The 25,227-nt window shown below is 58.8% G+C and overlaps 1 protein-coding gene across 4 annotated transcripts; it reads left to right on the forward strand.

Annotated features, from left to right (window-relative positions):
* The first annotated feature begins 15 nt into the window (after positions 1 to 15).
* FGFR4 (fibroblast growth factor receptor 4) lies at positions 16 to 21,121 on the forward strand. 4 transcript variants are annotated; one of them, XM_030503899.1, is made up of 21 exons: positions 16 to 117; positions 216 to 319; positions 407 to 502; positions 1,630 to 1,780; positions 3,256 to 3,495; positions 16,100 to 16,369; positions 16,475 to 16,564; positions 16,703 to 16,869; positions 16,956 to 17,079; positions 17,381 to 17,571; positions 17,678 to 17,816; positions 17,901 to 18,094; positions 18,319 to 18,464; positions 18,672 to 18,793; positions 18,893 to 19,003; positions 19,138 to 19,328; positions 19,623 to 19,745; positions 19,822 to 19,892; positions 20,162 to 20,299; positions 20,368 to 20,473; positions 20,562 to 21,121. In XM_030503899.1, the coding sequence occupies exons 1-21, from the start codon at positions 57 to 59 to the stop codon at positions 20,706 to 20,708; spliced, it is 2,982 nt and encodes a 993-aa protein (XP_030359759.1). In that variant the 5' UTR covers positions 16 to 56; the 3' UTR covers positions 20,709 to 21,121. The 4 variants fall into 4 exon arrangements, with proteins under 4 accessions (XP_030359759.1, XP_030359760.1, XP_030359762.1 ...); XM_030503900.1 differs by lacking the exons at positions 16 to 117; positions 216 to 319; positions 407 to 502; positions 1,630 to 1,780 and adding an exon at positions 2,546 to 3,092; XM_030503902.1 differs by lacking the exons at positions 16 to 117; positions 216 to 319; positions 407 to 502; positions 1,630 to 1,780; positions 3,256 to 3,495 and adding exons at positions 14,530 to 14,642; positions 15,006 to 15,111 and having other exon boundaries at positions 20,562 to 20,708.
* Positions 21,122 to 25,227: the final 4,106 nt, after the last annotated feature.

Raw genomic sequence — 25,227 nt, forward strand, 5'->3', positions numbered from 1 at the left:
AAGCGCGGGGGGACGGGCGGTTCTCGCGAGAGCGGCGGGAGGCGGTGGCGGCGGCGATGGCGGACGGGGCGGGTAGCAACGGGGACGCCGCGGGGCTGCCGGTGGGCAAGGAGGCGGGTGAGGAGCCGGGGGTCGAGGCGGCGGGGCTGGGGGGGTGCGGTTTGCCCGGGCCGCTGACGCCCCGGCTGTGCGCGGTGTCCGTGTGTGTCCCGCAGTGGAGCGCCTGATCCGGGAGAACGGGCACATCTTCACGGAGGCGCAGTGCAAGGTGTGCAGCGCGCTGCTCATCTCCGAGTCCCAGAGGCTGGCTCACTACCAGGTAGGGAGCGGGGGCCGCCGCTCGCCGCCGCCGGGCACCGCGGGGCGCTGAGCAGCGGGCGGGCCGGTCTCTCTCTGCTTTCCGCAGAGCAAGAAGCACGCCAACAAGGTGAGGCGGTACCTGTCCATCCACGGCGGGGAGGAGCGCGGCCCCGGGAAGAAGATGAAGCTGGATGCGAAGCAGGTGAGAGAGTAGAGCTGAAATACCTGGGACCTGCCGGGCTAGAGGCTGTTGTGTGGCCCTGGCGCCTTTATAGGATAGGTTTAGATCAGATGTTAGGCAGAAGTTCTTCCCTGTGAGGGTGCTGAGGCGCTGGCACAGGGTGCCCAGAGAAGCTGTGGCTGCCCCATCCCTGGCAGTGTTCAAGGCCAGGTTGGACACAGGGGCTTGGAGCAACCTGCTCTAGTGGAAGGTGTCCCTGCCCATGGCATGGGGTTGGAACTGGATGATCTTAAGGTCCCTTCAACACAAACCATCTTATGACTATGAAAACACTCTTGGAAAGGGAACTGTGATAAGTGAAGAGCTCAATGCTAGGTGTGTTGCTGGGCCTTGTCCCAGCAAGCATGGTTCCTGCTGCCTTTCCCATTTAAATAGTCTCTGTGAGTATGTCTTTCCCATTTAAACAAACACACGTTGTCTTTTATTGATAGTCTTGCTCAAAAGGACAGGGAAGAGTGAATAAGAGCAACAGCTTGTCAGGAGTGTCATTGCATAACCTTTACTGCCACGAGAGCGCGTTGGGTTGACCATCTACTGGAACTCTCCTTCCAGAGCGATCTGGTTTATACTTATGTAGGTTTCCTTGGCCAGTAGCTGGAGCCTGTTGGTCAGTAAAGGCACGGCATTCCACTTGGCCATCTGTCTGCCCCGTGACTCATTTGGGAAACAGATTCTACTTTTATGATTGCTTCAGCTTTAATCCCTATCTCCCCAACATTTGCGGGGGGGTAGGGGGGAATAAAGGCAGATGCCTTCACACATAGTGTTAGGCTTAGAAATGACTGCTGCCGCCTGCTCCGCCGGCGTCGTGTTGCAGATGACCCAGCTGATAGCGGTGTTTGTGTTGCTCAGTTCACACCTCGCAGAGTAAAAGGCTGCCTGTTCCAATTCTAGCAGCCACAAACTTAACCTTATCCTTAACCCATCCTGCTCAGTCACACTTCTTCAACTTAACACCAGTGTCTCTGATTACCTTGTTTATTTAGACCCCAAACCTTAGTGTTTCTTCTTAGCGCAAGAAGGTTGGATGAGGTGACCTGCAAGAGATCCCTCCCAACCTCAGCCCTTCCGTGGTTCTATGTGCACAGGATAGCAAGCAAGAAGGCAGCAATGGGGAAGACAGGAACAAGTGTTGTCCCATCTGCAACATGACCTTCTCCTCACCAGCCGTGGCAACGTCTCATTACTTGGGCAAGACTCATGCCAAGAACATGAAGCAGCAGTCCCCCAGACTGGAAGGTATGACTGCTCTGGCTCCTGCAGATTGTACTGAGGGGCTGTTCAAGCAATATAAAAGTCAAGAGGTTCATTGGACCCCAAGTGTAAGCTCTTGTGAGGATGTGTGCACTCTTTATTATGAAGCAGAGTAAGCCAGCAGTACACCTCCAGACTTGGCCTCTCAGCAGCCCGCTTGGTGGGCTGGCGTTGGCAGAACCTTGTGTGTTGTTTTGTGTTGCTTTGTTGAGGAGAAATGTAGCTTGTGGCAGTGTTGTACCCATCCCTCTGTGTAGAAATGCCTGTCACAGGTTACAGTGCTGGCTAAAAGCTTACAGGGAGTGAAGTGATGGGTGAAACTCAGATACAGCAAATTCATCAGGCCTGATCAGCTACAAAGATGTAGCTTCTGAGGTTCAAGAACTTGTGAGCTGCAGATAGCTGGGGTCTGGGAGAGTGTAAGTGGGAAACATCAGTACATGCTTGACCTGACCTTATGTTTTTTCCACGGCGCCTACTGCTCGCTGCTCATGATGTGATACAGTCCAGGCAGACCTCAGGTCTGACCCAGTGCAGCTGCCTGTGTGTCCCAGACAGAAAAGCCAAGAGGATGGGAAGGGAGAGCTCTTTCCAGGGCGGGAGGTCAGCTGAGAGCTTGGGGTGCTGTAGCTGGTCAGGACAGAGGCAAAACGCAGCCTTTGAGTGCACCTGAGGATGGCAGCTTGTGCTAGCTCCGAGCTGGGATCTTCCAGGCAGAAGCTGTCCATCCCAGGGTGTCCTCGTGGCTTTGCTTTGTGTGTGCACAGTGAAGCCACCTCTGGGGTCAGGGTGGCCCAGGGGAATGAGCGGAGCCTTCAGGAAGGGGAGGATGTACATGAGCGCCCTGGTGCGTACCTTCCATTTTGGCATGAGAGGAGCTCTCTGATCCTTAGAAGGTTCCTTGCTCTGGTCTTTGGTACCTTGTAATGAGAGGGTGCAGGTTTCTCCATCAGACGGAAGAGCCGCTTCTCTGTGTGGATTCACTGTGTCGGACCTGGCCCATTTATGCTGTTTCTCAGGCAAGACTCCTTGTGGTTCAGTATCAAGTCGTGCAGCTGCACCATGTTTCCCAAAACATTCTTGCCTTTGCTTTCAGGGACTGGTACCCATATTCTAGCTGGGTCGTGGTAATAGAAGGTGGAAGCTCCTTCATATCCAGGGTTTCTTGAATACAGCCACACTTATGTTAAGGAGAAATATGCAAATCTATTTGGTTTTTTTAACCCTAGAAGTTTTCTTGGCTTACTCTGCCTTGTCTTACCACGCGCCATTCAGTTCTGCAGTGTTAAGGGAAGAGGTAGGAGCAATGTGTATTTATCTAGAGGCCTTACATTCTCTGTCTGGGTTTGGGTTTTAGGTGTAGTGGACTATTTTTTTTGAGGTGGGTTTTGGGGAAATAATTTGACTGTTCTTTACCTCTGAGCTCCATGACTGACCAAGAGTTTGGATTCACCCTACAGAAGCGATGCCCCCCCAGAAACATCCTGCTGCACTCCCCACCTCTACCGTGTCTTCTAACGAAGAGAACAAGGACATTACTGACCCAGACAAGTTCTGTAGCCTCTGCCACGCCACTTTTAACAACCCCCTTATGGCAAAACAACATTACGTAGGCAAGAAGCACAGAAAGCAAGAGACCAAACACAAGCTGATGGCACACTATGGCCGAACCCCTGACGCACCGGCATCGTCCTTCATGGGTGAGTTCTCAGCAGGCAGAGAATAAATAGCTGAATAGCTGGAGAGCAGCATTATGCATCTGACAGGTCTTTGGATGAGAGTCTGAGTGGAGGGAGCAGGGGAGAATTGCTCATGATGAGGATCTTGATTATATGCCCTAAGATTGATTTGGTTGGTGTTCTCCCTGGCAGCAGGAGAGGTTTTAGACTGTAGCTACTCGTGACAAGCTTTGGGCTGTATTTTGCAATGTTGTCTAATCAGGGATGTGTCTTCTTTATTTTCTGTGCGGATAATCCAGGGATTTTGGCCAGTGCTGTTTCCAGCTAGGTGATTGCATCCTAAATGGAAAGATAAAAGTGGCATTTGATGCTTCAAAAAACATCTTCGAAGGGAACGAGCCAAAGATGGAAGAAATAGGTTTAACTGCACCTGCTGCTTCAAAGCACATGAAAGCCAGAGAGATTTTTCCCTGGATGCTTTTCTGCTTCTGTGTGGGCACTTCATCTGATGAACTAATGCAACTCTCTCTGGAGCAAGCAGGAATGTGGGGGAAAAAAATAAAAAGAGCTATTAAGGAGGAACTTTAGGCAGACAGCTAAAACTCATTTGGTTTATGATCTGCTGCTTATGAGCACTTCTACACAATGAAAGCCCTTAGAGTCCAGGGAAAGCATTAGGAGCTCACAGTAAACTCCCTTGTTCCTCCTAGCAGCCTTCTGTTGGGCCAGGCAGTCTAGTACCTGCTGGATGCTTGAGGTAAATAATAAGCAGACAAATCATCTTTAAATCTTCTTTGAGGGCTTCGTTCTCTGTTGTAAAAACCCACACAAGCAGAAGATTAATTATTCTAATTCTTTGCAGGCCACCTTTAGATACCGGTAGCACTTATGAGAAATGAGGCTCAATTATCCAAGTAATATTCTCTCCCACCTCGTGTAGTCATGTGGGAGATGGAAGGTGCTCGCTCTCCAGCGGTACCCATCTGCTCTTCACCTAATTAGTGAGCTCTGATGAATGGTTCCAAGCAGCGTGAGTCAGGCGCTGACAGTGGCAGAGCTGCAGCCCGGGCAGGTGGGCAGTGTCCTCACCTGCCTGATTGATGTGTCCCATCAAGTGCCAGCAGAACCCCAGTACCCGAGGATGCACCTCCATGGACCTTGAGCCGTTCAAGAGGGGTTTCGGAGTCAGGGGCTGCTTGGATGCGATGGGCTGCAGTCAGGGGTGTTTTCTTCTGCTCTCTCTGCCCACCTCTGGGTCCTAACAGCCGTGCTTGTCCCTAAACTCTCTGCTGGGACCTGGCTGGCAGCAGGTAAAGATGTGTTCTTTGCAGCACAACACCAAGGTGTTTGTCTGCTTAAAGCTCCTCTAGGAACTGCCTGTTTGGGGTGCAGGGGGGCAGTTCAGACAACTTTGTGCATGCTCCTGTTTGCCAGATTTACAACAGAGAGATCCTGACCTCAACTGTGTAGGGAGGCAGATGCGAGGGCTGTAACAGCTCCTCCGGCCTTACCTGCCCAAGTGCAGCTCTGTTTTGAGAGCTGGATGTCTCACTGGAGTCTGAAACCTTCCTGAGGTGCAGCAGATGAGTGGGGCAGTGTCTGCTACATCGTGTGCTGTGCTTCTCACTCAGTGATTATGCTGCTCTGCACCCCTGGGGTGAGTCTCCTCTTTCACCTTAAGGAAGCGTTTTCCTTGCAAGACAGGCAAGAGCCTTCCCCAGCGAGCCCAAATACAGGAGCACTTCATGTCTTGAGGACAACTGCCAGGATTTTCCCCTTCCAGACTCCTGTGCTGAGCTGTGCTGCCGTGCTTGCCTGTTTGGTATCTGTGACCTCCTGAACTTTAATTCCAGCTGGAGTTGTCATGTTACACAAAACCATTGATCTGTCTGGTACAACTATTGTTGGAAACTTCTTGTTTTTTTGGAGGGGGCAGTTAGCTGATACTCTGAGTGTAACCAAACTGCTTGAGGAGATTGCTTCATATTCTCAGTTGGCACCTCAGCAAGGCTTAGCAGAATGCTGCATTGTGGAGCTGGACATTGTGTGTAGTCTCCACTGGCTGCTTTTTTTTTTTATTGAAACACTACAAGCTTACAAATTATCTCCCTCATTTTCTATTATAACATGTACAGGTCAGGAGGAGTGGGAATTTGGGAGATAAACATTGTTGGAAAGACACTATAACATCAGGTTCGGTGCCCTAATGCTGAGACTTTTACTATGTCTGATACTCTGAACTGTTTATAGGAAATGTGTCTTTGCTTTTATAGATAAACAAACCCATGTACTGACCAGGAAAACTTTTCTGGCTTAGGGAATCCCTCGCAGTGACTGTCTGTGAGGTGAGATACTGGGATTCAGTGACCTCCCCACCTAGCCAGGCTCTTGATTTGCTATTTGTCTTTGTTTAGCAGTTGTTTAACACATCAGGTGATTGATTATCTCACTTGTTTCTAACTCAGGCACCAAATTGTTGGCTAGCTGTGTGTGCTAACACTGCTGTCTGTTTCAGCTGGGAAGGGGTACCCCTGCAGCACGTGTAACATAGTACTGAACTCCATAGAGCAGTACCAAGCTCACATCAGTGGCTTCAAACACAAGAATCAGTAAGTAATGTTCTTGTCTAAGAGTGTTTCCAGCCTTGCTGTTCAAATCAGTGGCTTAAATATAACTTAAAATGCAGTTTTCAATGTGTATTTCCAGCTGACTTGTAAGCAGAACGACAGGGTTTGTGCAAACCGGTGTGGTTTGTCCTGAAGCCGATTCACTTCGGCAGCTCCCTCTGCAGACAGCTCTGGGATGCTGCTGAAGTGCCCTGCAGTTGATTTTCGTTCTTGATAGCTCAGCGCAGTGTGGACCTTTGCAGGGAGCGTGTCCAGCCTGACACCCATTAAACATGGTTTCTGTAGCAACTGAGGCTTTAATTTAATTAAAGCCTGGCTCAGAGGGGATCTTTTTGCCATTCTAATCTCTCTTGGGGTTGCTCATCTTAAAATTTGGCATGTAGTCGGCATGCTCCAGAAACCAAGACTATATTCCTGAGCTTGCTCCCACAGCTGGCGAGTTAATAATGGCTTCCCTGCATATCTGATTAATAAAAAAAGAAAAATTAGGCTGCCAGATGATTAATACAAAAACTACTTGTTCTGGACACTGTCAAAGTTCAGATCTCTTAATTTCAAACTCTTTGCTAAAAGAGACTCAGTAATGAGTTTGGGTTGGTTAGAGAGGACCTTGGAAGAAAGAGGTATTAGGAAAATCCTACCTGAAGTGAGGACAGACTCTTAGCCAAATTTCCCAGAAAGGACAGGAGGAAAACTGGGATCTCTTGTTGCCTGTCTATGGAATAACAGCCCTATGCTCCCTTGGCTCTCTGGAGTACTTGATTGGAAGGCACGTGCTCCATCTGTCAGCCCAGGAAAGTTTTGGCTCTTGAATGGCACAACTGGATCGGTGAGTAGCAAGTATCCCGTTCTAGACAGATAACATTGAGGATGTTCCCAGCACGCACACATAAATGTTCCCTTTAGGGACCTGGATGTTGTCTGAGTTTCTGCAGCCACACAACTCCCTTTCAGAACACTGCTTTTGGATCGAGCCATTCGGCCCTGCTCCAGGCCAGCTCCTGTAGCCTGAAGAGAGGCAGGACTCTTGCTCTGTAATGGAAGCTCTTTAACAGTGCTCAAGCTGTGTGGTAGCTAATTCTGCCATGCTAAAGGTGTCTGTTTACACACAGGCACGGAGGGCAAGGATGCACTTGGAAGCTGTTTCTGGCAAGTTGTTGACTTGGCTGCAGTAGGCTGTTGCTCCACTGACAGCCATGCCTGCTGAGCAGTGATCGCAGCTGGCAGGTTTCAGAGCACTTCTGACATTGTCTCCTTTTTTCCCTTCTCTTCCTCTCGCTCCCTTCAATGTCCAGGATGCCAGGAGCAGTGTCGGTTGTTGGACCATTCCCGCCACAGCAGTATGTCCGGGAAGAGTCAACCGCCCCAGGAGGCTACAGTTATTTCAGCCAAGACTTCTAGAGCAAGTTGCAGCACTGTTCTTGGAGTTGTTGGTGGCCCAAGAACGCACATCCTTTGCCAGCCCACAATGGTTTCATTATCCCTCTGGATAAGCAAAGCCCTACCCTCCTGTATGCACCCGTTGAGCAGAACGGGGACTGAATCTGTCAGGAAAAGGATCCAGCTGGAAGAGACTTGCTAGACAGCAAATACTTCACTCCCTTAGAGTAGTTTTCATTGTGTAATTGCTTCCTGTGAAGGTGGGTGCGGTGTGAGAGGAAGTGTGTACCTGGTAAAAGGAGGGTTTGGCAACAGGCTGGTAGTGGCCACCTCCTCCCTCACCAGAGCAAATAATGGATTCCTGCACCTGGAGGGCAGCATCCCATGCTCAGAGGTGGCTTTTGCTGGAGGAGAGCTCCTAGACTGTAGTGAGCAGTGCTTACGCAGCGTGGATGGGACACGGCGCAGGCTGCCTGGCTTTGTATAGGCTAAAGTAGGAAATAACCAATGTGGCATCTCATTCGTGCCTCCTCCAGTCAGCTTTGTGTGCAGGGTTTCATGAGCCACTGATTGCCCTCAGAGCCTTTTGCAGCCGCTGGTTCTGGAGCTGGGTTGTTTGGGTCTGTCTCGTGTAGTGGCAACTTCTGGTGTGCAAACTGCTGCTGGTGGGAGCACAGCGCTGTGAGAGGGGTTAGAGCTTCTGGCTCTCCCCAGCCCTCTGCTCCAAAGATTTCCACGTGGAAGGAAGTAACTGTTCAGCCTGGTTTCCTATGGAAACAGGTGTATGTGATCATTCACCGTGTGTGTCTTTACCCCCTGTGACTTAAACTCAGCCAAACTTGGCAGCGGTGGAGATCTCCAAGGTCTGAATGCAACCAGCAGAGGAAGGTAGAGCAGGGTGAGCTCATCTCTTAATTCTGTCAGGGTCTGCATGGAAGTGCAGCATTTTCCCTACTGCTACCAAAATACTCTGGGGAAGGAGGGTTTTAAGGGAAAATAGAGGGAATAAATCTAGATGCAGCAGAAAACTGTAGTATAACTTGGTCAAATCATTAGCTGACTAAAAACATACAATCTTTGGAAACCTTCCTTGGTTAGTCCTTCATTAGACACTACTTGCCCAACTCTCCTCAAAGTTCTTACACATTTCTGCCATCCCAGAAAAGAGGTGCTCTGTATTTCAAACCCAGAAATTAAGACTGGTGGTCTCTTCATGGTGCTAATGTACCAGCTCTGTTAGAAAAGGTCCCGCAAGGAAGGGCAGCACGTGAGACCCGCTGTGTGTTTCGGATGAGTTCTTTAGATGCTTTCCCTTAAGCTAAGGCACTCCCTGTTCTGTGCTAGCCCACTGCAAGAGTCCTGGGCATCGGGGTGCCCTTGTGTTCAGTGCTAGTGCTCTTGAGTCAGGCATCCCCTGTCCCATCATGCCAGAGAGGGCTGAGCCAGGCTGCTGCCTCCTGCCTGGCCCCGGCAGCTGCTGGAGGACCCTCTGGGCCCTCAGCTTGCAGGTTGTGTGCCAGGGGAGCAGCTGAGCTGTGCTGGAGAGGCACTTCCCAAATCCGCTGGTCAGGTTAAGTAAGGAGAGAGCGAGCTGTTTGCTAATCTCAGTGCTTGGAGTGCTTGCCTTCCCTTCCCCACTCCAGGCTGTGCATGAGCTTTGTTTTTCTTCACCCTGCACAGAATCTGCCATCTTCCCTTAGGACAGGCTCCTGCTGGTCTGGGTTCGCCTTCCTAATGTTTTCCAGGCTTGCTCTGCTGCTGAGGTGTGACAGTCTCCTGCTACTGAAGGAGTCCTTTTAAACCTTGCGAGCTGATCAATGAGTAGAAAATGGTGATGACCTGAAGGAAAGTGTGTGCCTGGTAGCCCTGGATGGCCTCCAACTCCGATTTCTGCTGCTTCGCTCTCGTCCTGCTGTACCAGGGCAGGTGCCCACTAGATGTGCTGTGCATCAACACCAAGAGGGATCCATTTCCAGCACTGCCCAGTCCGGTGTGTCACTCCTGTCTGTGTACTGACAGTTTTGCCTTCCCCTGTACACAGTGTTTATGTATCTGCTGTTTCCCTAAGGTGAAGCTCTCCGAATAGAGTGTTTATTACTACTTTTGGGTGCTGTCTCTCTGCTAGAGCCCTTCCTGGGATTTTGCCATACTTCAAAGCAAAGAACAGGATGCAGACACCTTTGAAATATTTGGGAGGGGCGGGAAGCTTGTGTTCCCATCTGCCCTCCAGGCCCTGCTGTCATCCTGTGGCACCCTGGGGTCCAAACCAAGCCGGTAAGAGCCTTCCTCTGTGCTGCTCTGGCAAGTCATGAGGCCTTGGGCATACCACAGCCACCAAGGGGAGGACAGGACAGTCTGGACTGGGAGGTTGCTGGCACTTGTGCAAGCTGTTGCGCAGCTTGTGCCGAAAACATCCATGACTGGCGCTGGGCTGTTCTGTGCTGCCAGAGCAGTGTGATGGCAAACGTGCTCTGCTGCTGTCCTGTTCGAGGGAAGCTCACTCACTGGGGCAGGCTTGGGTGCTTGGGGGGCAGAGCGCATAGGACTGGTGTCCACAGCAGCAGTGTCCACAGCAGCAGTGTCCCCAGGAGCAGCGCAGGGCCTTGTGCTGGCTCTGCCATCAGCTGTGTGAGTAGTGCTGGGAGGGACAGGCTGCGTCTGCCTCCAGTGGCACGCAGCTCTGTCGGGGCAGTGTGCCAGCTGCTGCCAGCCTGTCCCTCACTGACCCCTTCCCCTCCTCACTGCAGGGCTGTGGCATGTCTGGCACCTCCCAGCCCTTCCATATGTGCAGGCGCTCACTGGGACAGGTGCAGTTGGTGGCTGTGGCACTGCCCATACCCCCAGCATGTCCCCTTCCCCAGCAGCAGGATGGCTGGCAAGCCCCTGTGCCAGCCACAACCAGGAGCCCCTGCCAGCCGTGCTGTGGGCTGCAGTGCCCATGGTGGGTCCGTGCTGGTCCCATCCCTGTGCTCCAAGCACACAGACCAGGTGCGTGCCAAAGTCACTGGTGTCCCCACTCTGCTGGCTGCCCATCCTGCTGCTGGATGGCTCTTGGGGGGGACCCCAGCATGATGGAGCTGGAGCCTGCCTGTGAGGCCAGAGCCACCCGTATGACCAGGGGAGGCTGAGGATGGAGCATGGCCCGTGTCCCCAGGCTGTGCCCTGGTGCTGGTGAGCTGTCGGCTCAGCGCCCTGCCTGGCTGTGGCCAGGGCTGCCCAGTCCTGCTCCTCCCCACCGGGGCTTCTGTGGGCAGCACCTCACCAGGCTGCAGCTCTGGCTGCCTGCACCGGGCCGAGCCCCAGCGCCTCTGTGCTGGCAGGCACAGCACAGGGCATGGAGCGCCTCTGGGCTGGCAGGCACCATGCAGGGCACAGAGCCACCCGCCAGCCACGTCCTCATGGAAGTGCTGCCATCCCGTGCTGCAGCCAGCTCCATGGAGCCTACCCTGCCTGCTGCTCCCCACGGGTCTCCCCTCAGCCCCGGCCGCAGCCCCAGCCGCTGCCATCCCTCATGGCCCTGCTGGCTCCAGCAAGTAAATCAGGTGCAGATGTGGAGGCAGGGCCCGGCGCCTGCTTGCCATTAGTGGCTGGGAGCAGCGGGGCGGCCCCGCTCCTGCCTCACAGCGCCCTACCATGGCCGCATCACTGGGGAAAAGCCCCAGTGCCCCAAGAGGGATAGGGCTGGTGGGCAAAAGCTCCTGCTTGCTCGGCCCCTGGATGGGCACCATGGTGCTCAGCCCAGCACATGGTGTGTGCTATGTCCCCAAGGGGAACAGTGCCCATCCTGGCTTCATGCACCCCATTCCCTGTGCCAGCTGCAGTCACAGTGCTCCCCAGCACAGCCAGGATGGGCAGGGACAGCAGAGCTGCAGTAGGGATGAGGCATGGCACTGCCAGGCCAGCCCCAGCCCCATATGCTCCCAGCATGGCCCTCAGTGCCCGAATCTGTGAGTGCTCCTGTGCTGTGCTGGGGGCTTGGCCAGAGCCTGAGGGCCCTGATGTCCCTGTCCAGCAGCCCCTGCGCCGGGCCCCACGTTCTTGGCTCCCCAGAGGAAGCAGCAGGTTCATGTTTGCCAAGTTCTGCCTGGTTAAACCTTAACCGGGCCAGGTTGCTCCATCAGTCCCTCCCTGACGGAGATAAGGATGGGCAGGCAAGAGGGACCAGGGAGACAGCACTGCCCCAAGCCCAAGTGCTCACCTCTGGAGCAGGACCTGGCCCCTGCAGAGCATCCTGCCTGTCCCTCCGGCTCGGCCCCTGCCTGCCTCGGCAGGTCCCTGCTGATACAATGACAGCAGGTTGTGGCCAGGACCAGAAGCTACCATGCGTCAAGGCCAGCAGGGCTGGATGGAGCCATGTGCTCCAGGGCTGGCCTGATCCCTCAGTGCTGGGGGGTTCACATCTCCCCAGCACATGGCATGAGCGTGCTCAGCTTCAGCCTCCGGGCTCCGTGCATGTACGGGGTACAGGGAGCCCCAAACAACAGCCATTCAGGGGAGGCCAAGAGAAACTTCCAGGAGGAAAGAGCCCCCCGGGCTCTGGCCCCCCCAGGAGCCACCGTGCCACAGGTGCCACCGCAGCGGGAGTGGCGGCGAGCGCTGGGGCCAGGCACAAGGGGCGGCTGTGTTCCCGCAGCCCCGGCTGCCTTCCAAGAGCAATATTGTTGGCACCAGGCAGGCTCCCTGTGCCGGCAGCGCATACACGGGCCTTTCATGAGGGGAGCGGGGATGATTTACTGCCTGGGGGAAGGGGCAGGGGCGGGAGGATGGAGCCCCAGCGTACCAGCGCCCAGCCCCTCGTGCGTGCTCGCTGCCGCAGGGCCCTGTGCATGTAAGCAAGGCGAGGGTCTGGCCAGGGGGTCACCTCTCCTCGGTTGGGCATGGGGCAGAGCGGGTTCCCTGCCCCATCTGCACTATGCCAGCCCACTCGCTGCCCCATCTGCGGGGCCCTGGGGACATGCTCCCTCCCTGGGCACCCTGCTGAGTCTGAGCTCCCGCCTTCTGTGGCTCAGTGGCTGTGGGGACATGTGCCCCTTGCGGTGCCGCGGCTGATGGGAGCAGCCCACGGGGCTGGGGGAGCAGGGTCAGCAAACGAGGGTGCTGTGGCAGGAGTGCACCACAGCAGGGTGCCGGCGCTGGCACAATCTCCCCTTGTTGAGCTGCTGGTGTGGCGGAGGCCATGGCAGTGCTGCCGGCAGCGGGTGGCAGGCGGTGGGGCTGTGCTGCCATGAAGGGCTTTTTGTTTGCCGTCAGTTGCTGTTATAAATCAAGCCAGGCAGCCAAAGCCTGGCCCTGCGCTGCCCCACGGCAGGGAAGCGACTGGTTCCTAGCGGCCCACAGCACAGCCCTGCCATGCCCCAGCCTGCGCCACATCGCCCTGGCCCTTGGTGTGACACAGAGCGAGGTGCCAGCGCCGGTCCCTGCCCCCTACTCGCACCCAGCACCGTATCCAGCGCTGGGGTGTGAGGGTTCTCTCCATGCCCATCCCACACAGTGGCTCCCACAGACTGCCCTGAGTCCCAGCGCTCCTCTGGCATTCCCAGTGCTGGGAACAAACCTCTTCTCTCCGGTTTTAATTTGGTTTCGGTTCGAGTTGAGCTGAACCCAACATTTTTGTGTGCTTCCGGCACGCTGCAGCTCTGCAGGGGCGGCCGCTGCGCCGTGAAATTGATGTTCTCGTCCGCTTCACGCGCTGGCAGGAATGAACAGCTGCTGGGGGCTGCCGGCCCCGGGCTGCTCCGGGTGCTCTTACACCCCATGGGAGGACAGCACCCTGGGATGGGGACCAGCACCCCGGGGGGAGCAGCACGGGCGGATGGTGCTATTGGATATCATAGCACCAACCAGCCCTTGCAGTGAAACCATGTCATGGTGGAAGTTGCTGGTTTTGGGTGGACAAGGCTGGGCCCTGGCCCTCATGGCATGGCTGTCCAAGGTGAGGGGTGACAGTGACACCAGCACCCCACTCACATGAGCTCAGGATCCATGCTGAGCATGGACAAGGCTGTGTGTGAGGCTCACCATGGCCCTGGCAGGTTTTGCTGGAAAGCAGGAAGGTGGCAAAGCAGGGGGTGATGCAGTGGGGGAGAGCAGCTATGGGGCCAGGTCCTGACTGTGTGCTGGGGACACCTTCAGTCCCCTTGCTGGCAGCAGGATACTCATGGGAAGGTGTGCCTGGGGACTGTGCTGATTCTGAGAGCCTGAGGCCAGGCTCCTCCAGTGCCCGGGGGTTCGGTGTGGGCCGGTGGGCAGCAGGGCCTGGGCACGGTGGGGTCTGCCCGCCCTGGTGCAGGCAGCAGCATGGGGAAAGTGAAGGCAAAGTGTTTATGGGTCGGATTAGGGCCACTCCAACCCTGGCTCGCAGCCTGGCCATGTTTTACGACGCTCAGTTATAGGCTTCTAATGAGGGTCACAGCCACTTTATGGCACCAGCAGCGATAACGCTACAACTAATTGCAGCACAATTAGCGAGCAGGCTGATGGGCACCCAGCAACGCCATTACCCAGCCCAGGCCAGGGCCACCCGCCAGGTGGGCACTGCTGCCGTGGAGCCCATGGCATCCCCGGGGTGCTCCCTGGGTGCCACGGGGGGAAGAGGGGATGGAAGCGGCTTTGTCGCGGTGTGGTGCTCCTGACGTGGGGACCCAACATGTGGGGTCTGCGCGGTGGGTGATGGGGGAGCACCCCCGGGGGTTCTCAGCCCCCTGCAGTTTCCCACCCGCAGGCGATGCTGCGGCGGCAGGGCCGTGACGGGGGGTGCGCAGGGGCCGCCTCTCGGTGCTGGCGGGAACCGGGGGGGTGCCCGGTGCCGCACCCCCCAGCCCGGCGTTGGGTCGGTTCGCGAAAGAGCTGGTGCCGGAGGCAGAAGCCGCGGCTCAGGGCCGGTGCCCCCCCGCTCTCTCACTCCCCCCGCGGCGCTCCGGGCGGGGCCGCTGTAACCCGAGCGCGCCCCTACAAAGTGCCCGCGCCCGGCGCGGCGGCGGCACAACGGGGCCGGAGCGAGCCAGGAGTCGTCTCCAGCCGCAGCCCGGAGCCGCCCCGAGCCCTGCCCGCCATGGGGCCGCGGTGTGGGGCGCGGTGGCGCTGAGCTCGCCGGCCCGCGGACTTTGCCCGGGCCCTCCTCGCGCCGCGCGGCGGCTCCGCCGAGGGAGCCCGTCACTGCCGGTAACGCCGCGACCCTCGCCCTCGGGACACTTCCCCCTCCATCCCGCACCGGGACCCCTCTCCCCGGGACACCCCCCATTGCCCGCCTACCCTCTGGCCAGGCTGCGGCTGGCTGGAGGGGTCGGTTCCCTGCACCCAACCGGGACCCCTCCACCCCGGAGCCGTCGCGGGGGTTTGGTGCTGCAAGGGGTTTGTCTCCCCGTGCCCAGGGACCCCCGTGCTCTGCCCCCGCTCCGTGCGCACCCACCGTCGCCGTGCCCCGGGGACCCCGCCCCACGGTGCCCCGGGACCAGCCCCCCGCTCCCCGCCGGCGGGTCCCTGCCTGTCCCGGCTCCGCTCACCCGGGCCCTGCCTGTCCCGCAGGGTGGGAGCCGCCGCGCCGGAGGGGCCTGGAAGATGCAGCCCCTCTCGCAAGTCCTGGTGGGGCTGCTGCTGGCGGCTGCTGCCCAGGGCAGGGCGATGGAGCCAGGTACGGCTGCGAAACGGGGAGGGCGAAACGGGGCTTGGGGACGCTGCGGTGGGGTCCTGGTTTTTGGATGCTGTCCCCAGTTGGGCATCGAGCCCCGGGGGGTGCTGGGTGCGACCCCCATGGCTCTGACTGCGGGGCTGGGCTGGCGGGAGCTGGAGGCACCCATCTGGCTGGGGTCCGGCAGGGGGTCAGTGTCTCCGTCACCGGATGAGGTGTGTGGAGGCTGGAAGGGGCAGGGTGGCTCCAGACAGGCTGCCCCTGCACTACGGGGGCTCAGCTCGCTCGGTGGACCCGCAGCGGAGCGGGATGGTGTGAACGCCGCGGGCTGTGGCAGTTGTGCATGGCTTGGTGGGGAGTGCAAACATCTTAGACGATCCCTGCCTCTCGGTGGTGGGTACAGGAGAAGGACATGTGCCTGCGAACCAAAGGGCCAGCTACCCCATGTCCCCCTTGTAATGGCCATCCAGAGGGCTGGGAATACGCTTATGTCCCCCCAGACCCCTGCATGCATCAGTTGGACTGTGATGGGTATTGCTACAGTGCGGGTTGAGTTGTTTCTGCCCTCCGTATGCACACTCCTGCTGCTGCTGGCCATCGCCAGGCAGGACACCACATCCAAGCTCAGCATTGCTGTGGCCGGTCAGGCTGTGGGGTCCCAGCCGTGCTTGGGGCATGTGGAGGTCCGAAGGTGGGTTGCCAGGAGGGTTTGGTGCCTTCGGGTGAGGCAGGATGGGCTCGAGCACCCTGTGCTGCTGGGAGTGGCCCCTGCAGAAGGACGGTGGCATGTGTGGCCTTGGATGGGGACATGCTGCTGGAGAAGCCATGTCCCTGCGCCGCAGGGCAGAGTCCAGCCCTCGCTGCCTCCAGGGCGGCAGAGCTGGGTATGGGCTGTGTTGTACTGTGTATTCTCCACACTGAGGTGGGCACATGGTGGGGTCCTGCTGGGGAGGGGTGATCACCAGGGTGGGCACTCACAGCGTCTCTCCAGAGCTATTAGAGAGTCCATTGCTGGAGTCAGAAGAGGAACATCTCCTGCTGGACCCGGGCAATGTGTTGAAGCTGTACTGTGATGCCAACCAGAGTGGTGCCAGCGTGGTCTGGTACAAGGAGTCCCGGCCGCTCGTCTCAGGGGGCCGCATCCGTCTCCAGCAGAGCCTGCTGGAGATCTTGGAGGTTTCCTACGAGGACTCGGGGCTCTATGTGTGCCGGGTGCGGGGAACGGGGGAGATCCTGCGCAACTTCACCATCTCTGTTGTGGGTAGGAGCCCTGGCAGCGCCCAGCTCCCCCCGGGGCAGCATGGCAGCCGCTGCCTGCCCAGCCCTGCAGGCAGGGATGTCCCTCCCAACCCATTTTCCTTTGCAGACTCGTTGGCGTCAGGTGATGATGATGAAGATAGTGATGGGGACAGTCCTCACAGAGATGGAAATGAGGAGCCGGTCTATGTGCACAGAGGTCAGTGCCATCCCAGGCAGGACCAGGCAGACGGGGCACTGCTGCCTCCTGCTCACAGCATGAGTGGCTGGGAGCAGCTCCGGCAGCCTCCATGCTGCCCCTTGACCCCCTCCCGCTGTACATCCCGTGCCCCCCCAGCTCCTTACTGGACTCATCCTCACCGGATGGACAAGAAGCTGTATGCGGTGCCCGCAGGGAACACAGTGAAGTTTCGCTGCCCGGCCTCGGGCAGCCCCAGCCCCAGCATCCGCTGGTTCAAGAATGGGCGCGAGTTCCGGGGGGAGCACCGCATCGGGGGCATCCGGGTAAGGGCCAGGTCCCCCCTCTGCAGCGTCCCCTCATGGATCTGGCTCCCCCATCACACCTCCCACTTTACCTCCCCCCTCTGCAGCTCCGGCACCAGCACTGGAGCCTAGTGATGGAGAGTGTGGTGCCCTCTGACCGCGGCAACTACACTTGCCTGGTGGAGAACAGGTTTGGCAGCATCCACTACAGCTACCTCCTAGACGTGCTGGGTGAGTGCTCCTCAGCGTGGTGCTTGTCCTGGCTCCCCATTCCCTCCATGCCTGCAAAGGGGTTGGGATCATGGGGAAGGGCGTGGAGGAGCCTCTGTTCGTGTGCTCTTTGCTGGCACAGCCTGTGTGTCCCTTGCACCCAAGGGATGTGGGAACTGAGGCCAGGCTCAAGTCTGCACTGGTCTGCTATGGGGCTGGGGAAGGGCTTGCTGAAACTTCATGGTGGGTGGAAAGGGAAGGAGAAAGGAGTCCTGCTCCGGGCCACCATGTAGGTGACACTGCTCTGCTCTCCTGTGTGCAGAGAGGTCCCCGCACAGGCCCATCTTGCAGGCTGGGCTGCCCGCCAACACCACAGCCCTGGTGGGCAGTGATGTGGAGTTCTTCTGCAAGGTCTATAGTGATGCCCAGCCCCACATCCAGTGGCTGAAGCACATTGAGGTGAACGGCAGCAGCTACGGTCCCGACGGGGTCCCCTATGTGCAAGTGCTCAAGGTAACAAGGGCTGGAAGCACCCAGGTCCCAGATACCTACCCTAAATTGGGTGCACAGAGCCCCTCGAGGAGGAGGGATGCTGAGCATCCATCCCTCTCCCTGTCAGACCGCAGACATCAACAGCTCTGAGGTGGAGGTGCTGTACCTGCGCAATGTCTCTGTGGAGGATGCTGGCGAGTACACCTGCCTGGCAGGGAACTCCATCGGTCTCTCCTACCAGTCTGCCTGGCTTACGGTGCTGCCAGGTAGGGGTGGGGGTCCTGGGGTAGGAGCTGGGACCCCCGGCACGCAGGGACCATGTCTCAGGCCAACTGATTCACTCTCTTCAGAAGAGGAGCTGGTGCGGGAAGCTGAAGCCCCTGAGACCAAGTACACGGACATCATCATCTACACCTCGGGCTCGCTGGCCGTGGCCATGGCCATCATCATCGTGGTGCTGTGCCGGATGCAGACTCAATCAAGCAAGCAGCCCCTGGAGCCCATGGCAGTCCACAAGCTCTCCAAATTCCCGCTCATCCGACAGGTTGGTGCCGAGCTGGAGCCCTGGAGGTGTGGGGGGACCTTGGTGACTGACCGGCTCCACAGTGTCATCACCTTACCCTGCTGCCAGCCTCACGGCTGCCCTCCCCACTGCTTCCTGTGGCTCCCTTGCCCTGTGCCTCCAAGTGAGGATCTCTCTGCAGCGGTCTCTGTTTGGCTCTGGAGCACAGGGCAGGGTGGCTGAGGTCCCTTGGGCTCTCTCCACAGTTCTCCCTGGACTCCAGCTCCTCCGGGAAGTCCAGCACATCCCTGATGCGCGTCACGCGTCTCTCCTCCAGCTGCGCCCCAATGCTGGCTGGGGTCATGGAGCTGGACCTGCCCCTCGATGCCAAGTGGGAGTTCCCCCGAGACAAGTACGGCGCTGTGTGGGGCAGGTCTGGGGCGGGGGCTGCTCTCCCTGGCTGCCCTGGGGACACCAACACACGGGTGATGGATGGGGAGGTCTCTGCAGCACCACTGTACATTGGTGTGCTGGGATTCAGCTTAGATGGAGAGGGGCAGCCCTGTGGGGAAGCGGAGCTATTCCTGTGGTGCCTCACGGTTCTGCCTGTCCCTGCCAGGCTGGTGCTGGGCAAGCCCCTGGGCGAAGGCTGCTTTGGCCAGGTCGTGCGGGCAGAGGCTTACGGCATCGACAGAGACCGGCCAGACAGAGCTGTCACTGTGGCTGTCAAAATGCTGAAAGGTAACAGCTCCTCTGCCAGTGTCCCACACAGAGAGGTGCAGCAGTGCCAGGCTGTGGTGCCACCCCAGCCAGCATGGTGACACAGCCCTCCTTCCCCAGACAATGCCACCGACAAGGACCTGGCTGATCTCATATCTGAGATGGAGATGATGAAGCTCATGGACAAGCACAAGAACATCATCAACCTCCTGGGAGTGTGCACACAGGACGGTGAGGGGGCTCTGGAGGCAGGGCTCAGGCAGGGCATGGGCATGGAGTGGGGAATGGGGGCTGTTGGGTTCGGTAGCAGGTGGGATGCTGTGGTGGGACAGGGCAGGGGCTGAGTGGCGTGGACGCCCTTCCAGGTCCTCTGTACGTGATCGTGGAGTTTGCTGCCAAGGGCAACCTGCGCGAATACCTCCGTGCCCGCCGCCCCCCAATGCCTGACTATGCTTTTGACATGGCTGCCACGCCTGAGGAGCAGCTTTCCTTCAAGGACCTGGTCTCATGTGTCTACCAGGTGGCCCGTGGCATGGAGTACCTGGAGTCCAAACGGGTAAGACTGGCGCAGCCTGCGCGGGGACTGCTTGTGCTCAGCACAGCCTGGGGGGGGACATGGCAGTGATGGAGGAACGGTGTATCCCTGGTGAACCCACTGTCCCCATGGAGAAGGAGCCCAGCCCCTTCCCTTGGGCTGTCCAGAACCTCCCAGCCACGTCCAGCAAAGCTCAGGGCAGTAACTCCCCAAAAATGTGGGGCTTAAAGCTTGACCCACCTTCTGGATGACAACGGACACATGGAGCTGGAGTCACCATCTCACCTCCTCCATGGGTGATGTTTCCCCTGGCAGTGCATCCACCGTGACCTGGCTGCCCGCAACGTGCTGGTCACGGCAGAGAGTGTGATGAAGATCGCTGACTTTGGCTTGGCCAGGGATGTCCACGACATCGACTACTACAAGAAAACCAGTAACGTGAGTGGGGGCCCTGGGGTTTGGGGGGCGTACAGGGACCCCCAGCCAGGGCTGAGCAGGGGGTTTGCTTTCATAGGGTCGCCTGCCAGTGAAGTGGATGGCACCTGAGGCCCTGTTCGACCGTGTCTACACCCACCAGAGCGATGTGTGAGTCCTGGGGCTGAGGGTGCTGTCGGGTATGGGATGAGGATGCTGTCTGGGGAGGTTGAGGCAGTGCCATGGGGTTGTACATATACTGGAGGGTCCCTGTGAGTAGTTCAGGGGCATCCAGCATCAGGGCATAACCTCCCCAGGGCTGATGCCACCCTTTCCCATTCCTCCTTCCATGTAGGGTGCAGGAGGGTGAGCTGAGGCCCCACCTGCCCAGGGAGGGTCCTGGGATGTGTTTGACCTCACTTTGCCACATGTGATTGCAGGTGGTCATTTGGGATCTTGATGTGGGAGATCTTTACGCTGGGGGGCTCCCCCTACCCTGGCATCCCTGTTGAGGAGCTCTTTAAGCTGCTGAAGGAGGGGCACCGCATGGACCGGCCATCCAACTGCACACACGAGCTGTGAGTACCGGCCAGGCAGCGTGGGCAGGGGCATGGTGAGACCCCGCTAACATGCCATCACCCCACAGGTACATGCTGATGCGGGAGTGCTGGCATGCCGTGCCCTCGCAGCGCCCCACCTTCAAGCAACTCGTGGAGGGGCTGGACAAGATCCTGGCAGCCGTTTCAGAGGAGGTGAGTGATTGGGGGGTCTCATGGGCAGCGGGGTGGGCAGCATGGGCACTGACAGCACCGGTGCTGATGGTACCGTCTCTCCCTGCAGTACCTGGATCTCTCCATGCCCTTTGAGCAGTACTCACCCTCCTGTGAGGACACCGCCAGCTCCTGCTCCTCCGATGACTCCGTCTTCACCCATGACCCACTGCCACTGGCTCCCCGCCTCTTCTCCTACCCCAGCGTGAGGACTTAAGGGTGGCTGGGGAAGGGTGATGCCGCGGCTGCCTCTCACTCACGGGGAGTGAGTCCAGCTTACCGCAGGCTCCCTGCTTCGCCCGGTGTGAGCAGTGGGCAGGCAGGGCTACGAGCTGCAGGGCCAGAGCAGGGTGTCCTTCTCTCTCGGTTGTGTTTCAGCACCGAGCCTTCAGTCCTGGTTGGGACCTGCCTGGCATTGCAGGGCAGCGGGAGCCAGAGCCTCTGCAGGGTGGGCACTGCCTGGGATGCTCATGGCATCGCCCAGGGAGCTGGGCTTTGGCTTCAGTGGAAGTGTCTGTGGGCAGGAGCCCTGCTGCCTGCCGGGCTCCTGCTGCATCTGTACATAGCCACAGAGATGAATATTTATGTATGTGAAATACCGACCTGATAAATTATTTTTTTTGGAATAGACCCCGGTGCAGTTTCTGGGCTGCTCCTGGGGCGTGAAGGATGCAGCTGAGCTCGGAAGGTGGGTTCAGGGGCTGCCTCCTCACCAGCTTGGGGCCCTGTGGGTGCTGCTGGGGGATGAAAAGGCAGTGCCACAGGTGCAGGAAGCGATGTCCCCGCTCCTGCCTGCTCCGGCACAAAGCACCCTCGCATCTGTTCCCCATTAGCTGCTGCTGCGCTAAGCCACCGTGAACTGCGCTACCAGCATCGCCCTGAAACCGATCCCACAACTGCCGCGGGCTCCCAGGCTGGGAAAGCGCTCTGGGGCCCGGCCCCGTGCCTGGGGACCCCCCGAGCCCCCCCTGCCTGCACCAGCCCCGGGACTCCAGATAAGAGTGAGTTATGGGCTCTGTGTGGCCTCCCTGGAGCCCCGTGCCCCTGGGAGCAGGAGCTGGGGGGCTCCAGCCCCAGGCCCTTCTCTGCAGTGCCTGCTTTGTGCATCCCCCTTGGCCCCGGTGCCCGGAGCACTGGCAGGGAGGGCTGCAGCTGTCTCACCCCCTCCTGCCAGCCTGCTCCAGGTCTAGGGTTTCATCGAGGGGCACGCTTTGCCGGCCGTTAGCTCCAGGATCTTGTTTCCTCTTCCAGCTCCCAGCTGCACTCGCAGCCCCCCCAGCCTAAAGCTGGCTCTGCAGCACAACTTGCCCCAAGCTGGCCCAAGGGGAGTGGGGGTGGCAGGCGCTGTGGGGCAGGACCTGCGCCCAGGGCAGCTGGAAAGGGGGTCCCTTGGTCCTGCCCACTGCTGCGATGGTGCTGGGGCCCAAGCTCTCAGGATGCAGCTTGTGGCTGCCCTTGTGCAGGGCTTGGCTGAGCCATGGGTGCAGCACCTCACATGTGCTGGGGAGCATGGCAGCTTGTAGAGCTGCCCTGGGGCCCCCTCCTTGTCACAGCCCCTCGCAGGGCTGCTGGGGGGACCTCAGCCCCAGGAGCATGCTTGCAGCCTGCATCCGCAGCCCTGCTCCCCTCTCTTGGGATGAGCCCCCGCTCCAGCACAGCAGGCAGAGGTAGGAGTGAAACCTGCCTGCCCGGGAAGGATCCCAGCTGTCCGCTAATGTGCCAGAACCAATGCATTTTGCACAGCCCTGAATGCGGCATTCACACACTGGAGGGCAAACTGCCCAACCTGCCCACAGGCCAGGAGCAGGGGTGGACGCAAATGGGTGCATGGGAAGGGGGCTGTGCCCAGTTTGCCCCCACCTCGCTCCAGGCTGGGTCTCCATGCTTGGGCAGCATGGGTGACAGGCAGTGCCTGCCCCGTGCCTGGCATGGTTTGCACTGCTCTTGCTTTCTGGATGCTGCCCTTTCCCTGGAAGATGGGGCCACAGCTGATTTCAAAAGGTGAACTTAATTAATCCTTTGTGCCAGCTGAGGGGGTACAAGGGGACATGGTAAATGGGGACATGCCGCCCCCTGCCATGGCCTTGCTGCTTTTCTGCTCACTTGTCAAGCATGCCATGGGTGCAGGCAGTGCCTTGTCCCCCTGGCCCAACCCACACCAGCTCAGCCCAGAGATGCTTTTGGCGTCCTGGTGGTGCCCAGCATTGTGCCCACCTGCTTGCCCTGGCACCGGGAGCTGCTCCTCACCCCATCCCCAGGTACCAGTGCATCCCGCATCACTGCAGCAGTGGGTACCAGGGTGCTGTGGGCACAGGGCAGCTGGGGCCAGGGCAGGGAGGCAGCCTGGGGTGTCCCGCAGCCCCACGACAACTGGAGGCGGTTTTTATTGTTTAACATTCCTGGTATTTTCTGTCAGGGCTGAACCAATTGTCCTTAATCCGCCAGGCTCTGCTGGCCAAACAAGTGTGGCTGAGCCACCAGCATCCTGTCCGCACGAACAGGCCCCTTTTGTGAGGGGGATTTAGCGTGTAGCCCAGTAAATCCCGCTGGTTTCCTGAGGCAGCGTTCCCACACACCACTGCCACCACCACCACCCCCACTGCCTGCCCCCCAGCCCCCGGGACCTGGCATCGCTCCTGGCCTGGCCATGCCCACAGCACCCTGCCTGCCCCAGCCCTAGGGGGCTGCCTGTCCTCCCTATGGGATGTGGGGTGTCAGTGGGGTTGAGGAGCTTCCCAGCCACCCTCCTGTGCTGCTGGTCCTGAGTGGAATGCTGTGGTCCCTGTGGGATGCTGTGGTTCCTGGGAGGATGCTGTGGTCCTGAGGGAGATGCTGAGTCCTGGGGGAGATGCTATAGTCCTTGGGGGGATGCTGAGTCCTGATGGCTATGGCTCTGATCCTGAGTGGGATGCTGAGCCCTGGGGAAGACACAGCACCCCATGGGCCAGGAAACCAGCTGGTTCCTCATTCCAGCCCCGGGATGTGGCTCCAAGCCCCTGGCCTGGAGATGCCTTCGCTTAACGACTCTGTTGTGGGGCAGGGAGCTGCTGTTGTCTTTTCTCCACAAAACAAAGGCGACAGGATTTTATCTCGGGGAGAATCTGGCTTTTGTGAGATGCGGAAAGCCTCTGCCCCCGGGCAGGGAGGGCTGAGGCTGGGGGGTTGAAAGGCACCAGGCTCCTTCCTCCCTGACCTGGCACTGCCCCTCTGCCTGCTCCTGCCTGCCACAGACCCATACCCCGTGCTCTGTGTCCCTGTCCCATGCCTGTGCCCAAAGTGCACCACCGGTGCCCAGGCAGCGGAGAGGAGAGAAGGGCCCCCATGGGCCAGCAGGCGCGGAAAGGGGGCCCATGGGTACCCACCCCTGGGGGCACACAGTGCTGCTTCCCAGGCAGCGGCTGAGGCAGGGGCTGCCTTCTCCCACCAAGGAATCCCAACACTGGCAATTCCTATATCCCTGGACACCACACACACAGATGTACACACACAGTTGCAGGCACGCACCCACACCCAACACCACACCTCCACGTCTGCAGAAACACCCTCATCCATGTACGAGCCCCTGCACACACACCCTCCCATGCACATACACGCGCACACCAGCATATCACAGACTGGTTTGGGTTGGAAGGGACCTCAAAGCTTATCCACTTCCAACCCCCTGCCACGGGCAGGGACACCTTCCAATAGAGCAGGTTGCTCCAAGCCCCTGTGTCCAACCTGGCCTTGAACACTGCCAGGGATGGGGCAGCCACAGCTTCTCTGGGCACCCTGTGCCAGCGCCTCAGCACCCTCACAGGGAAGAACTTAATGTCTGATCTAAATTTACCCTCTTTCAGATTAAAGCCATTCCCCTTGTCCTTGTGCCCTTGTGCAAAGCTCCTCTCCAGGTTTCCTGTAGCCCCTTTAGGCACTGGAGCTGCTCTAAGGTCCCTCCAGAGCCTTCTCTTCTCCAGGCTGAACCAGCCCAGCTCTCTCAGCCTGTCTCCAGAGCAGAGCTGCTCCAGCCCTCGCAGCATCTTCATGGCGCACTGATAACGCACATTTGCTCCAGTCTGCACACACAGACACCCCCCTGCACACACACTTCGGGCACATCACCCCAGGCACACACACACACTCCCCCACCCTATGCACTCACCTCCCCAGTCATGTACACACACTGCATCCCGCTCACTCCCCATGCACACACATACACCCCCACGCACACCCCTTCCACGCACCCCCCTTCCACGCACCCCCCCCCCCCACACGTACACATCTCCTTTCACACACGCACGCCCGTGTGTCCCCCTCCGCACACACACACACACGCAAGCCCGGCTCTCCCGCTGCCCCAGCCGGGCAGGCCAGGCTGGGGGGGGCCGGTGAAGGTGGGGGGGCTGCCCCGCAGCCGTGTGTGCTCGCCCGGCACGGCGGCGGCGGGGGAAGCCGGGCTGCGAGCCCCATCTCCTGGCCAGCGGGAGCAGCTCTGCTCGGGGCGCGCAGCAATGGGACCGGCGAGCGCCTCTCTTTGAGTTTTGGGGTGGTGACAGTAGCTTGCGCGGCGGGCCAGCCCTGGGACTGTGCTGGAGCGGTGACAAACTGAGCTGGGAAAAAGGGTCTGCGGCATGGGGATGTATCCTGGCTCTGCTCTCCATCCCATCACCCTCAAGGATGGGGCTAGGAGTGGGGCAGGGTGTGCAGAGGATCCAGCTGCAGAGCTGCGCCATGTCCTGGTGTGGATCCTGCTTGTA

This window comes from Strigops habroptila, chromosome 12 (assembly GCF_004027225.2).
Source record: "Strigops habroptila isolate Jane chromosome 12, bStrHab1.2.pri, whole genome shotgun sequence".
Lineage (NCBI taxonomy): Eukaryota > Metazoa > Chordata > Aves > Psittaciformes > Psittacidae > Strigops > Strigops habroptila.